The sequence below is a fragment of the Trichosurus vulpecula genome, chromosome 5, assembly GCF_011100635.1.
Source record: "Trichosurus vulpecula isolate mTriVul1 chromosome 5, mTriVul1.pri, whole genome shotgun sequence".
Taxonomy (NCBI): Eukaryota; Metazoa; Chordata; class Mammalia; order Diprotodontia; family Phalangeridae; genus Trichosurus; species Trichosurus vulpecula.
In genome coordinates this window covers 292,422,381-292,437,805 of record NC_050577.1, presented here as the reverse complement: position 1 = coordinate 292,437,805, position 15,425 = coordinate 292,422,381, and the positions used below count along the sequence as shown (strand labels likewise).

At 42.9% G+C, this 15,425-nt stretch overlaps 1 protein-coding gene across 1 annotated transcript in view; it reads left to right on the top strand.

The window, feature by feature from the left end:
• The window catches only part of LARGE1 (LARGE xylosyl- and glucuronyltransferase 1), a 612,831-nt gene that overhangs the window by 183,184 nt on the left and 414,222 nt on the right, over nt 1–15,425 (top strand). Inside the window, exon 2 of the mRNA XM_036759140.1 lies at nt 8,265–8,452. Coding sequence (XP_036615035.1) covers nt 8,347–8,452 — 106 coding nt within the window. The 5' untranslated portion in view covers nt 8,265–8,346. The remainder of the gene's footprint in view (nt 1–8,264; nt 8,453–15,425) is intronic.

Sequence of the window (15,425 nt, the reverse complement as noted above, 5' to 3'; positions counted from 1 at the left end):
AGAACACCTGCCCTTATTAAGCAGCCTCCAGACAGCAGAATGTAATGTGAGGGGTGGGGATTAAGAAACCCAGCAGGATTGATGCAATCTACCTCCAAGGAGCCCAGGGAACAGGCTCAGGGTGAGAAGATGAACCAGGTGCATTCCCAAGTCCTGGCACAGGCAGGAATCTCATTGTAGGACCCTCTTCTGAGCCTGGGTAAGACTTGAGAAATGGGCTATGTTGGACCAAATGCCGGTCTGTCTCCTGGCACACTGGGGCCATGGACTGCTGCAGAGCCAGGGTCACTAGTTGGATGCCAGCACCAGCAGGGTGTGGAGGAAAGAGAGCTGTCTCTAGATTTAAATCCCAGCTCGACCATTTATTACCTGTGTGACTTTGAGCAAGACACCATTTCCTTCTGCCTCAGTTTCTTCAGCTGTAAGATTGATAGATTTAGTCTAGAGTTTCCTCCCAGCTCCAAGTTTCAGGCTTATTCCACCCTACTTCATTGCCTCTCCTCTTGGTTCAGTATAATTAGACATACAGTCCAAATACTGTCACAAAACATTCATGCTTGTGCTAAGAATCGCTAATAGAAACTGAATTCCAACCTGATTTGTAAATTGTTCCATGTGGTATTTCATCAGAGTGGACTAGCCAACGGTGAGCTGATTGGCATTTGGAGCAGATGATCCCAGGTGGAAAAAGGAGATATTCCCTGATGGAATAACATGAGGCTTCATTCCACCTCCACATTTTCCACCAATTGTACATGTGTCCTGTGACAGAGGCTAGTTTTTTTTAAGTGTGGAAAGGGACTAAAGGAAGAGTAAGGGAGCATGGAGAGGAACAGGAGAAGTATGCATTGAGACTCTACATGTGATATCATACAAACAGCGCTGGTCTTGAAACCAAGAAACTAGAATTCGTATCTCAGCTCCACCACTGAATAGCAGCTCATTGTGCCTCAGTTTCCACATTGTAAAGTGGGGATCATAGTTACCCTGCCTAAACTCACCTTTGGTGTCAGGTGCTGTGCCAATCACTAGGAACCAAAGACCATAACAAAACACTCTCTGTCATTCTCTTGAGGGAATACTCATAGTGATGATGACCTGAGGAATCAATAAGGTAATAGGCGAGATGACCTTAATGGAGGCACAAAGCAGGAGGCTTTGACCAATAGAGAGTTGGATCCCAAAGCTAGTTGTTTCCAAGATCCCTTGTCCCCAAGCCTCCTGTGAGCCACTCATCACAATTTGGGGGAATTTTCAAAATTAGAATTAGATCCTAGCTGGATGGGACTTTCAAGGCCATCTTTTCTATCTCCCTCATTTATAACTGCAGAAAGGAGTCTCAGATTGGTTAAATGTCAGGGTCTAGATTTGAACCCAGGTCCTCTGACTTTCCCCTGGAAAGTGGCCAACAGCAGAGATTCATACCCTTCTCCACTCATGGACTTTTGCTGCTCCTTCCTCTGTCCTGAGCCTTAGATATTACCACTAACTAGTACTGAGTTTCAAGGTGATTCAAAATATTCTCCTATTAGCATCTTTCCAGGCTCTGACCTAAGGAATGATCTCATAAAGACCCAGCCAGTTGGCTTAGTGTGTAGGCTGCTGGACTTGGAGCCACAAAGATATGGATTCAAATTCAGCCTCAGACTCTTACTAGCTATGTGACCCTGGACAAGTCACTTATCCTCTGACTCAGTTTCCCCATATCTAAAGTGGGAATCATAGTAGCATCTGCTTCCCAAGGTTGTTGTGAAGATGAAGTAACATATGTGTAAAGCACATAGCCTAGTGCCTGGCACATTCTAGGCACTTAATAAATGCTTGTTTCTCTGCATCCTTCCTCTAAAAACTGAGATGTATCCTTATTGAGTCAATTCTTTCTCCCCTCCCAGTATCCTCCTAGAGCTCCCCAACTGACCAGTCTTACGCATTCTGACATCCCTTTCTGCTTACTAACTTCGCTCCCATTCTGGTTGAGGTCCTCATTTCTTATCTCCTGGATCACCCCTTGCCTCACATCTCTCCCCTCTCTGATCCATTCTCTACAGAACTGTCAAAATGATCTTCCCCCAAGCACAGGGGTGGCTTCATCATGCCCCTGCTCTAAAGTGTCCCATGGCTGCCTAATTCTTCTTTGTATAAAATAAAACCTTCTCATGTTGGCGTTTGAAGCATGTTACAATATAGCTTTTTTTTTCTTTCCTTATTCTATCCTTCATCTGCTTTCTGTTCCATATTGGTCTACTTGCCATTCCTAAAAATTGCAATGGAGCCTTTGCATAGACTGTCCTGCACACCTCATTAATCCCTCTCACTCTGCACCCCTCTGCACCGCCCCCCTCAACGTTCTCCAAGGCCCAACTCAGGTGGTGTCTCTGAAGAGAAGGCTTCCCTCATTCCCCTGGTCAGGCTTTTCACTATCCTCCCATTATATTGCATTTATTTATCCATTCAAATGTTGCATTTCACCCCAATTCTCCCCCTCTCTTCCCTCCACACACTATCAGTTTCTTAGGGACCTAGACTCCTTTCTATTTTTGTTCTGAGTAACATCCATATGATGTAATAAGAGGACATGGAAGAAAGTTGCCCAGAGTACGTAGGCATGGATGGGTTAGGGTGTAGGTTGTTGGCAGGAATGCCCACAGTGACGGGGGCACAATGTGATTTATTAGATGGCTAGGGTGAAATTTTTCTCAGAGTAGATTTTAATAAATGCTTATTAAATGCAATTGATATGAAGACCACCAACATCACCCCCAAGCTAATGGAAAAACTGCATGCCATAGCACAGGTCGATAATGAAGAGGCTTCTGGGTTGGGGATCTGATCGAGTGCCTCTCCAAGCATTCCAGATCACACCACTCTTACCCTAATGGTGCACATCTGCGAAATTTGTGGGTACCGGACAAGTTCGCCTTCCTCTCCTATTGCAGCCCTAGGGACCCTCATCCAGCAGAGGAGGGGAGGTGTGCTAACATGCATCAGGTGCTTGGCTCCACTTTTGTGTGGAGGGCCATGGAATTTGCATATTTGGGAATGATTTTCAGTCCCACTTGGTGGTGATTAGGCAATGCCGGTTCCTGAATCCACTTTCTGTTGATACTTTTATTATGAATTGAGTTTTAAGGAACAAATGTATTTCCAGAGCGAGGATGTGTGATTTATTCAAAAGTAAAATCCGTGTAGGAATTTCTTACCCGCTGTGTTTAATTTCAGAAGCTGGAGCTGTCATTACAACAAACCCCCCTCCTCAGACCCTGTTTTAGCTCATGCATTTTCATGCCCATTAAATCCCTTTCTTCTGAAATTGAATATATGCAGGTGGGGTAGGGGCGAGGGAAGGAAGGATAAATTGTAAGATATTTGTGAATTTTATGTTATTAGCATTTATGCCCCCAATTTAAGGCTTCCACAACGCTTTGGTCAGTAGGCAGTCAGTGTTCAAACATCTACTGTGTACCAGCGACTGTTCTTCCAAGTGCTGGGGATAGAAGTAAGAACAACACAGTCCCTGCCCTCAAGGAGCTTACACTCCATCGATTGTACAAAAGGATGATGAAAAGGATGAGGCGATGGAGGGTACTTAGCTCTGGAACCTGATGTTCTAAGAGTCCAAGGCTAATAGAGAAGCTGATGGGAAATGAAGAGTTAGTTGGAAAATTCTAAGCCTTCCATAGAGAGAGGCTTTGGAGGAACTGAATACTCCATCCATATCATTGGAGGGAACTGAGAAAGTTCTGAGAATCAAAGCTGAATCAGTGGCCAAGATAAAGATGTTTCAGGTAATGAGTTTATCCTGGGAGCTGTATGACATTTGTGGAGTCAAAGCTGAGTCCAGCACCTAACGGGAGATGAAGAGAGCTTTCCATGACTCCCTCTGTTTCGTTTGTATATACATTTCTGTGTATGTGTGTGTAGTCTTACGGTATACATGCCCGCACATGCACACACACACACACACACACTCACACACACACACGTGTATCTTGTTACATTAAGACATGGTCTTGGGTCTTTAATTTATTGTGAGCCTCTGGCCAAGTTCTTTGACCTTGAACAGAGTGTGAGCTCCTTAGGAATCCAATAGTAGGAGTGATATAGCAGCTGGGGCCGGGCAGGTTGGGAAAGATGCTTTAGGAGAGGTCTAGCTTGGAGGGATAAGAAGGTAATCTTCTTGTAGGCTGCCCTGGGCAGGTCACATCTGGAGTATTCTGGTCAGCTCTGGCAACTACATTTTAAGAAGGAAACTGATTAGCTAGAAGGCAACCAAGATGACAAAGTATCTTAAGACATGCTCTATAGTAAGGTCTAATAATAATAACTAGCATGTTTATAGCACTTTAATATTTGCAAAACCCTTTCCTATTATCATCTCATTTGATCTTCACAACAACCTTGGCTGGTAGGTGCTATTATTATGTGTATTTTTACAGATGGGGAAACTGAGGTAAAGAGGTTAAGGGACACAGCTATATAAGGCTGGTTTTGAACTCCAGTTTTCCTGATTCCTGCTCCAGTTGCCCTATCTTACCATACTACCTAGCTGCTTCATGTAGGGGATCAGGTAAAGGAATTGGGGGATTTAAAACCTGGAAAAAGAAAGGCTTGTGAGTTTAAGGGAGTTCTTTTTCAGTATTCCAAGGACTGCCATTTGAAAAAAGGAATAGACCTTGTTCTATTACAGCATAGAAGACAAAACTAGGAGAAAAAGGTGAAGATTGCAGGAAAATTTAGACACTCTTCCCAAATGAGAAAACGCACTGCCTCGGGAACGAGAGAGACTGCCTGCTCTTGAATAGAGATCTTCCTGTAAAAGCTGGTTGACTAGTATGATAGCAAGGGGTTCCTAGTTCAGAGGTGGGTCAGGGTGGGTCTGACAGCATGGCATGGTAGAATGAGCCAGTGAGAGTCAGGAGCTCTGTTCAAATCCTACCTTTGTAAATTATTACCTACATAACCTGGGACAATCACTTAACCCCCTGCACCTCAATTTCCTCATCTGTGGTGGGCAGTGGATAGAACTCCAAGCCTGGAGTCAGGAAGTCTCATCTCCCTGAGCTCAAATCTGGCCTCAGACACTCACTACCTGTGTGATCTTGGGCAAGTCACTTCACCCTGTTTGCCTCAGTTTGCTCATCTGTAAAATGAGCTGGAGAAGGAAACAGCAAACCAACTCCAGTACCTTTACCAAGAAAGCCCCAAATAAGATCATGAAGAGTCACACACTTGAAAAATGACTGAAACAAGATGCAATGTGGAGAGTGGATTAAATAAGCTCTAATATCTCTTCCACTTCCAAATCAATGAACTCATGATCCTGTGACTTCTCAGTTCCTTTCCCATGCTGAGATTTAAGAATTCCTTTTCTGTTTCAGGTTCCCATTTGTAAAATGAGGGTGTTGGCCTAGGTGCTCCCTTCTACCTCTAATACTCTGTGATCTTCTGTCTTTCCTGTGACTTTGCCCAGGATTTTCAGATAGATCTCTTTGTTCTGGTCTATTTTAAGAGTCTCCTCTTAAATGCACAAGGGTGCATGACATTTCTGAGACAGGTAAAGTAAATTATCTTAAGATGAAAGACAAAGGGATTTGGGTTAGACCAATAAAAGACTATTCTTTGTTCATGGATACGCAGATGTGTGAATGGGTTATTGAGGAAGGGTCTGAAATCTCCTTAGGATAGCTCACAAAAGGACCTTACATTATGGTTCAATTCTGACAATTACAGGGTATGTTGTATTGTTCCCTACATAGTACTGAGGATGTAGAGATGAAAGAGACATGGTGTCCACCTTTAAAGATTCTGCAACTTAATAGGGGGGATGAGCTGTATATAGGCCTATACATATACATAGGTGTATACACACACACACAAACATGTATATACATAAGGTATGATTAAGGAGTAATGATAATCACTTACTTTTTAAAGTGTTTTAAGGTTTTCAAAGGGATTTCCTGATAACAACTGGGTGGTAAAATATGAATTATTTTTAATAAGTGGAGGCATTATTAGTAATTTATTATAAATTATAATGTGTTATAATACATCCTATACACTATATGTAAGTATACTAATGATACATAATACATTATTGTGTATTATTATAATTATTATAAAGTTATAGTAGTAGTATGTGTATGTATGTTTTTAAGTCCTTCAAGAATGTATTTTCAGCTGCTGCTGCTGCTGGTGGTGGTGGTGGTAGAAGAAGAAGAAGAAGACATTAATGGGTTCCCCCCCACTAGAGGTCTTCTAAATAAGGACTGTATGACTGCTTGTCAGGACTGCTGTAGGGGGAGATTCCACTTGAGATATGAGTTGCATCAGGTGACCTGTGAACCTCTGAGATCCTTTCTAAATGGTTTTGAGATAAGGGGAATAAGGGCAGAGCAAAGGTCTAGCCCCTTAGTTAACAAGCATTTATCAAGCACTTAGTGTGTCCCAGGCACTGTGCTAAGTGCTAGGGATACAAATGCAAAGAACTTACATTCTAATGGAGGTGGAAGGAAGTATTCAGGTGGAGGGATTTGGTGGCTAAGTCTGGAGAGTGAGCCTGGTTGGTCTAGGGCTCTTCCCCAAAATGGGAGCTCTGCAAACAAATCATTAGTTGGAGAAAAGGGCCACTAGGTGATGCAGTGGACAGAGCACCAGGCCTGAAGTCAGGAAGACTCATTTTCCTGAGTTCAAAGCTGGCCTCAGACACTTACTAGCTGTGTGACCCTGAGCAAGTCATTTCACCCTATTTGCCTCAGTTTCCTCATCTGTAAAATGAAATGGAGAAGGAAATGGCAAACCAGTCCAGTATCTTTGCCAAGAAAACCCTGGATGGGGTCACAAAGAGTCAGACACAACTGAAGTCACCAAACAGCAAAATGGAAGAAAGGACCTAGATAAAAGGCCATAAGAATTTGGGGAAGGAAGAGATTCGAGTTGGGGATGTCTGGGAATGTTCTTAGGAGGGTTTTGCTAAGACTATGAGCAAAAAGAGCTCTAGGGATGCAGAGAAGTAATAAAAAATGATCTCAACCCTTGAGAATCAATAGAAAATATGATGTAGTGGATAGTGTTGGGCTTAAAGTTAGCAAGACCTGTGTTCAAATCCTGTCTTAGTAAACTTACTGCCTTATGTGACCCTCTCTCAGTCTCACCTGTAAAATGGGATCCCTAGTAGCCCCTAACTCACAGAGATCAGTGGGAGGATCCAATGAGATAAATATGTATCTAGCACTCTAGGGACCTTAAATTAAAGCATTTTTTGTCATACAAATGTCAACTATTTGTTGTTGAGTCCTGTCTGTCCCTTCATGACCCAATTTGGAGTTTTCTTGGTAGAGATACTGGAGTGAATGGTTTGCCATTTCCTTCTCCAATTCATTTTACAGATGAGGAAACTGAGGCAAGCAGGATTAGGTGACTTGTACAGGGTCCCATGGCTGACCCTGTGTCTGAGTGTTTGAGATCACATTTGTACTCAGATCTTCCTGACTCCCAGACCTGGTGCTCTATACACTATGCCATCTAGTTGCTGGAGTTGTTGAGCCCTGTTATACTGGAGTCTGGTTAAATGTCCTTATACTCTTCATTTGTAAAATCTGGGTTAATAATACTTGGACTCATACCTAGGGTACGGCAACTGACAATCTGTAGTATAGTGCTAGTCTTTACTGGGTGCTGGCAACTCTTAAGTATCGTGGTGTAGAAATGACTGAGCTGAGGATCTGATAAATGAGAATCATTAGCTAAAATAGGAAGCTCCCAGATGGTGAGTGCAGTTCCTGCCCTCCCCATGCCCTCTGCCCCTACCCCAGCTGCTGTATCCCAAATGAGCTTTGCTTCTGTCTCCCCCGACAGTGAATTAACTAAGATATAGAGGAGATTCTCTGCTCCCTGGGACCCACAGTTGGATGCTCTTTATGCTTTGGATCTGGTGTGTTTTGGCACTTGTACCACATGTGACAAATGGTAGCTGTAGCTTGGATATCTCCTGTAGTACCCATATCGCAAAGTTGTTGGAATCAAAACAAGATAATGTGAATAAAAGGCTTTATGAGTCTCAAAGAACAGTACAAATGTCAGCCTTTCTTTCCCCCTTTTACCACTCCTGCTGGGCTCTGAATGAATGCATCGTATTCACTGGAAGGCACAGCTAGAAGGGAATAAGCAGAGGGCAGAGAAACTCCTTTACGGACGTCTGGACGTGGGGTACAGGAGACCATGCCGATGATGCCTGACCTGTGTCTCCTTTCTCTCCCTTTCAGAAAGTAATATGAGGGACGCTGGGGACTCTACGCTCCCAACATAGGAACGGCACCGTGGAGAGAGCTTGCCACTGCCGAGAGGATGCTGGGCATCTGCAGAGGGAGACGGAAATTCCTGGCTGCCTCTCTGACAGTTCTCTTCATCCCAGCAGTCACCTGGATTTACCTCTTTGCTGGAAGCTTTGAAGGTGAGGGGTGGGAGGGAGGAAAGATGAGGGGCTGGGGCCAGTGAGGAAGAAAAGCAGATTTGGCCTCCATCCAGAGGGAGAGGTGTAAGAAATGCTTGACCTTCTCCCCATCCCTTTTCCCTCTCTTCAAAACAAGGATGTCTCGTGGCAGCTTGGGTAGCTTAATGGGAGAGCACTGGCATTAAGGGGGTCAAGGAGACCTCAGTTGGAACCCTGCCCTGGTCACCTACTTTGGGAGTGTGAACAAGCTCCTGAACCTTTGTTGGCCTGTCTTCTTATCTGTCAAATGAGGAGATAGCCATAATAGTATTACTTTACCCTGGGTTGTTGTAAGGATCAAAGGAGAAAATACACACATATTTACCTAGCGCTCTAGGAAAACATATACTCATACATGCATATATACACTTTGATACATATGCACATACATACATACGTACGTATATACATATACACACAGATACATATACATGTGAGTATGTGTGTGTATATCTATAGAGAGAAATATCTATAGTTGTTCAGTCATTTCAGTTGTCTCCAACTCTTTGTGAGCCCATTTGGGGTTTTCTTGGCAAAATAAATAAAATAAAGTGTGTGTGTGTGTGTGTGTGTGTGTGTGTGTGTGTGTGTGTACTGACCAGTCATGCCAGGCTTCCTTATTGATGTATCCACCTTTGCTGTTTCCTGTATTGTCTCTTTCCACCCACCCTTCCACAGCTGCCCAGTAATCCTCCTAATACATAGATCTGATCAGGTTACTCCCCTCCTACAAAGCTCTTGTTGGCTCGCTATTGACTCTGGGATTGAATGCAAATGCCTTGACCTGCCATCAAAAGCCATCTATAATCGAGCTCCAATCTACCAAAGTCACAGTTACTTGCCAGGAAAACCTTACCTGATGTCATATGGCCAAACAGGATGATTTTCAAGGAGGCAACCTGTTACTTCCACGACTTGGCCGTTTTCTTCCATGCTGTGGGGAATAGATCTCCATTCCATTGTTTACACACCAGATAAATGATTCAGGCTGATAGAATGACTCACTACTGGGATGGTCCATTAGGATTATGAATTAGTTTTTAAAATTAATTTTTTTTTTTTTTTAGTTTACAATTCTTAGTTCCACAAGTTTTTGAATTCCAAATTTTCTCCCCCTCCTTCTCTACCCTCCCCAAGACAGCATGTAATCTGATATAAGCTCTACATATACCTTCACATAAAACTTATTTTCCCAATAATCAAGTTGTAAAGAAGAATTATAACTAATGAAATGAACTATGAGAAAGATGTAACAAAACCAAAAATAAAATAATAAAAAAGAAAGAACAAATAGTTTATTTCAATCTTCATTCAGTTTCCATAATTGTTTCTTTGGATGTTAATAGCCTTTTCCATAATGAGTCTTTTGGAGCTGTCTTTGAACCTTGCATTGTTGAGAGGAGCCAAGTCCATCAAAGTTAGTCATCGCAGATACAGTGTTCTCCTGGTTCTGCTCCCTTCACTCATCATCAGATCATATAAGTCTTTCCAGGTTATTATGAAGTCCATCTGCTCCTCATTTCTTATAGCACAATAGTATTCCATTACATTCACATACCACAATTTGCTTAGCCATTCCCCAATTGATGGGCATCCCCTTGATTTCCAATTCTTTGCCACCACAAAAAAGAGCTGCTATAAATATTTTTGTACATACTGGTCCTTTTTCCCCTTGTATGATCTCTTTGGGATACAAGCCTAGAAGTGATATTGCTGGGTCAAAGAGTATGCACATTTTTATAGTCCTTTGATCATAGTTCCAAATTGCTTTCCAGAATAGTTGGATCAATTCACAAATTCACCAACAATGCAATAGTGTTCCACTTTTCCACATCTTCTCCAGTATTTATCATTTTCCTCTTTTGCCAATCTGACAGGAGAGATGTGGTACCTGAGAGTTGTTTTGATTTCATTTCTCTTATCAATAGTGATTTAGAACATTTTTTTCATATGACTATAGATAGCCTTAATTTCTTCCTCTGAAAACTGCCTATTCATATCCTTTGACCATTTATCAATCAGGGAATAAATATTTTTTTTATTGTTCAGTCATCCAGTCATGTTTAACTCTACATGACCCTGTCCATGGGGTCTTCTTGGAAAAGAAACTGCTGGAGTATCTTTCTCCAGTGTGTCCCAATTTTATAGATGAGGAACTAAGGCAGAAAGAAAATTAAGTGACTTGCCCAAGGTCACACAGCTAATAAGGGTCTGAGGTCAAATTTGAACCCAGGTCCTCCTAACTCCAGGCCCAGTGCTCTATCCACTGCACCCCTCAGCTGCCCTTTATAAATAATCATGGGGTAGTATATTTGTAGAGTCGAGTCCTATATTATAATCTTTTTCAGATGAATAATCTGAGACCCTGACAAGTTAAATGATTTACCCAGGATCACACAGCCAGTCAGTGACAGAGCTGGCATGTGAATCCAACTGTGCCACCTCTGTTTCCCCCCATTACATCAGGGATTCTTAACCTGGGTCTGTGAACTCTAAAGGGGTTCATGGATAGATTTCATGGAATCTGTGAACTTGGATAGGGAAAAATTGTGTCAAGTTGTTGAATTTTGGGGGGGGGATGCTAATGTTACATATTTTGTTTCATGATAATAAAAATAAGATTTTGAGAAGGGGACCAGAGGGCCAAAGAGAGGCCCATGATATAGGGAAAGGTTAGAAACCCATGTAATAAACCATGCTGCCTCCCTCTTCTGATAAAGGGACTCAGCAGCAAGTCTGTGTGTTCATTGGAAGAGGCAGAAGCAAGCCACTCCAGGTCCCCTGATTCGTGCTGCCAATCTCCCTATATTTCCAAGATGGCCTGTGGAGACGTTGCCGGTTCTGTAGTTAAACAGAACAACTTGACAATCCATTTATTGACACCCTCGAATTTTCCATTTCAAGTCAGGTGAAGCCATAAATAAGAAGCAAAGAATCTTCCTACATCAAGAGAAACTGAAAATGTAGAGTGTGGGGGCATTTTTTATGTCTGTTTAATTTCATTGGTTCTACCAGAAAGCAAAGTTGAGACCAACCTCAGAGGGTAAAATACACACAATTGAATGCCTGGGAGTTGGTGATGATCTAGGAGGTCTATTATTCTCTTGGAGCAAAACTTAATAAATTAACCTAGAGAAGAGAACACATGGAGGGGAGAGTAGAAGAATGTACATTTTTTGAAATTCCTGGTGGGTTGTGACATGGAAGAAGGATGGGGGGTTGGAGTAGAGAGAGGGGGGGAGAGAAAAGGAGAGGGAGAGGGAGGGGAGGGAGGAAAAGAGAGAGAGAGAGAGAGGAGAGAGAGAGAGACAGAGACAGAGACGACAGAGAGAATATAGATATATATATATATATATATATATATATATATATATATATATATGTGTGTGTATATATATATATAATATTAATTGTAGATATTAAGTATTTACCCTGTGTTGGGCAGTACATTAAGCATAGAGGATTTAATAATAAAAGCAAGCAAAAGCATCCCTACCCCCAAGGAGCTTATATTCTCAATATGGAAAGCAAAATATAAAGGATTGCTAAAAGAGGGAAGGGAGATTGAGTTAGGGCCTAGAAAGTGAGGAAGATGCCTGGTTCTAGGCATGGGAAGGATTAGATACATGCTTGATGATACCCAGAGCTTAGACTCCCACACTGCTGGATAGAGGCTCCAAGAAGCTGTAGCATGTGCAGTGGCCACACCATCTCAGCCAGATGGGCTATACCAAGTTGAGGCTAACCAGTAGGCCTCGAACCCATCAGTGAGTTAGGGGATAGCATGTGAAGCCTTCCCCCAGCAGAATGGGTGGATGAGAACAATTTGTTCCAAGAGTGCTTAGAGCTTGGTAAGACGTGGAAGCCGCCGTGGTCATCCACTGTATCTTGTCTTTAACACGGTCATCCTGCTTTTTGTCTCTGTCTCATTTGAATCCATTTCATGTGCAAGTCAAGACAACAGCCTATGACATATGAAAAACAACAGAGAGGATAGGTTTCAGATAATAAGGACGAAAAAGCGTCATCTTGTAGTGGAACAAGTAATTTTGTGAGGTAGTGAGCTCTCTGTCACTGGAGTATGACAACAGAAGCAGTAGCCCAAGAATGTTGTTAATTTATCCTATATTTGCTAGCAGGTGGCAGAGGTCCTTCCTAGACCGGGCGGGGCTTGGACTTCTAACCTCTGAGGTTCCTTCAACCCACAAACATTTATTAGTGGCCTCTTTTGTGCCAGGCACTGATGGTACAGAGACAACAACTTATTCCGTGCTGTCGGAGAACTTCCATTCTATTAGGGAATACCAAAACACCTCCAAAGTAGATGTAGATGATTTGAGGGGAAAGGATGCTAAGAATGGGGGGTGGGAGCTGGTACTTGAGCTGAGCCTTGAATGAAGTTAGGGGCTCTCAGAGGTAGAGGGGGGGAAGGGCTCCTTCCTAGGAATCATGGGCAGTTGGTATAGATCAGCGACTCCAAGCACTTCTGAGTCTGTCTGTAGGATATATCCATTTTCACCCAATAGAATGGAATGAGCTTTGGTGCTGCAGTCTGAGGACTGTCTCTGATGTTTACCAACTAGTTGACCTTGGGCAAGTGACTTCATCTCTCTAAGACTCAGTTTCCTCATTTGTAAAATGAAAATATTAGACTCCATCACCTCTGGGTGGCTTTGAGCTATCGATGTATGATCCTTTGAGGCTGCTAGAGGGCAGAAAAATGACTAGTCACCTTAGGATCAGAGGAAGGGGAGTTTGTTCTTGGACTACCAGGGCCAGTCTCTTCATCCATGGGACCCTGGGCAAGTCCCATTTCCTCTCTGAGCCTCATTTTCCAAGTTTGTAAAAGGGATGTCATAATAGCACCTATCCACTAGGGTAGTTGTGAGCAGGCAGTACAGTGGGCAGAACACTGGACTTGGAGTCAAGATCTGAGTTCAAATTCTGTTATCTGATGCTGAGCAAGCCACTTAACCAATTCGTCTTAGCTTCTTCATCTGTAAAAACGGGGACGATAATGGTACCTATCTCCCACAGATGTTGTGAGGGTCAAGTGAGACCATGTTTGTAAAGTGCTTTGGAAAACATAAAAGTGCTTGTGCTCTCTTCTCTCTCTCTCCCTCTCTCTCTCCCTCTCTCCCTCCTCCCTCCTCCCTCCCCTCTCCTTCTCTCTCTCTCTCTCTCTCTCTCTCTCTCTCTCTCTCTCTCTCTCTCTCTCTCTCTCTCTCTCTCTCTCTCTCTCTCCTTCTCTCTCTCTCCTTCTCTCTCTCTCTCTTGCTCTCTCTCTCTCCCTCCTCCCTCCCCTCTCCTTCTCTCTCTCCTTCTCGCTCTCTCTCGCTCTCTTGCTCTTGCTCTCTCTCTCTCTCTCTCTCTCTCTCTCGCTCGCTCTCTCACTCTCTCACATGTGCTCTCTCGCTCTGTTGCTCTCTCTCTTTATAAATGGATATATAGATATATGTACACATATTTGCTTCTTTGTTTCTTCCTCCTCTTCTTCCTTCTTCTTTGTCTCCTTTTCCTCCTTATTATTACACACACATATGCACAAGTTAAGAACTCTCATCTTAGAGCATTGTTTGAGAGTCTAAGAGGTTTGAGGGCTTGCTCATATGGGTATAGGTCGGCTGGTGTGGGTCACCAGTGGCATTTAAACTCAAATATTCCCAACTCCCAAGTTCTGTATTCTTTCCACCATGCCCTGCTGCCTCTTATAGCTCATAACAAATGAGATGGAAATTTACTTCCATTTGTATTTTTATCCCATCTGTTACTGTGTTCCTAGAATCACTTTTCGGACATTCTCGGTGCCTCCGTTTAGAGGCAAATACGGATTTGTGGGGTAGTGGAGTGAGTGTGTGTGTGTGTGTGTGTGTGTGTGTGTGTGTGTGTGTGTGTGTTTAAGTCCTTTAAGAATATGTGTTCAGCTGTTATTGAGTTATTGGTGTATGAAAAAGGGGGCTTTTCAGCCATTCAGAAAATTGTTCACACACTTTGCCCTCAGATAATTCATCCCTGGCTCTGTTTGGAGTCAGCCGTGCCGTCACGTGGGCAGGTCTGGGTGAGAAATGTCTGCTTTATTTGAAAATCAAATTCCTTCCGATGAGGCAGAGTCTGAACATTTAAAACCAGTGTCACGAACAGGCCCAGGATATTAATTTCCGAACTGATTTAAGTTTGCAGGAACATTTGTCATTCCTGCAGCTGCCGTAGCTGTCTATAGTCTTATTAACTCCAATCTGTCTTCGAATGACCATGGACAGGAGATAGAGAAGAGGCTGTAGTGTTGGGAGGAACCTTACAGATTATTATTCATCTAGGGATTTTTAACCTGGGGTCTGTGGATAAACTTCAGGGGGTTTGTAAAGTTAAATGGGGAGAAAATCGACATCTTTCGTTTCATTAGCTAATAATTGATCTTTGGCATTTCCTTAATTTATCAAAGACATTAAGTTATTATTACTTAAAATTTATTTTAAAATGATTTGAAGAAGTAAAAAATCTGAGAAAGGGAAGATAGGTTTCACCAGACTCACAAAGGTGTCCGGGACACAGCATAGACGTGTTATGAGTCTCTAACCTTGTCTGAATCTTTCATTTGTCACAGGAGCTAATGATGTCCCAGAGAGTTGAGATGGGCTCTGGGAAAGGGGCAGATTCCTCAGATCCTCAATTCAGTGTACCTCCCAGTGGCTTTTTTTATCCTAGGTGATCTCAGATGATGATATGGTAGGCTATGTTCAGGATGGAACCAGTGGGTAGAGGGGGGTGGTGGGGGTTGGGGGGTGGAGGGCAGTGATTAGTTACTCTGCTCTGATAGAAGCTCAACATATCGAAGGGAGTGTTGTCCAAAATGGTTTTAAAGGATTTCACTAGAGGCTGTTGACTTTTTGTCTTTGAACCCAGTACAGTTCCTGGCCCACTGTGGGCTCCAGGT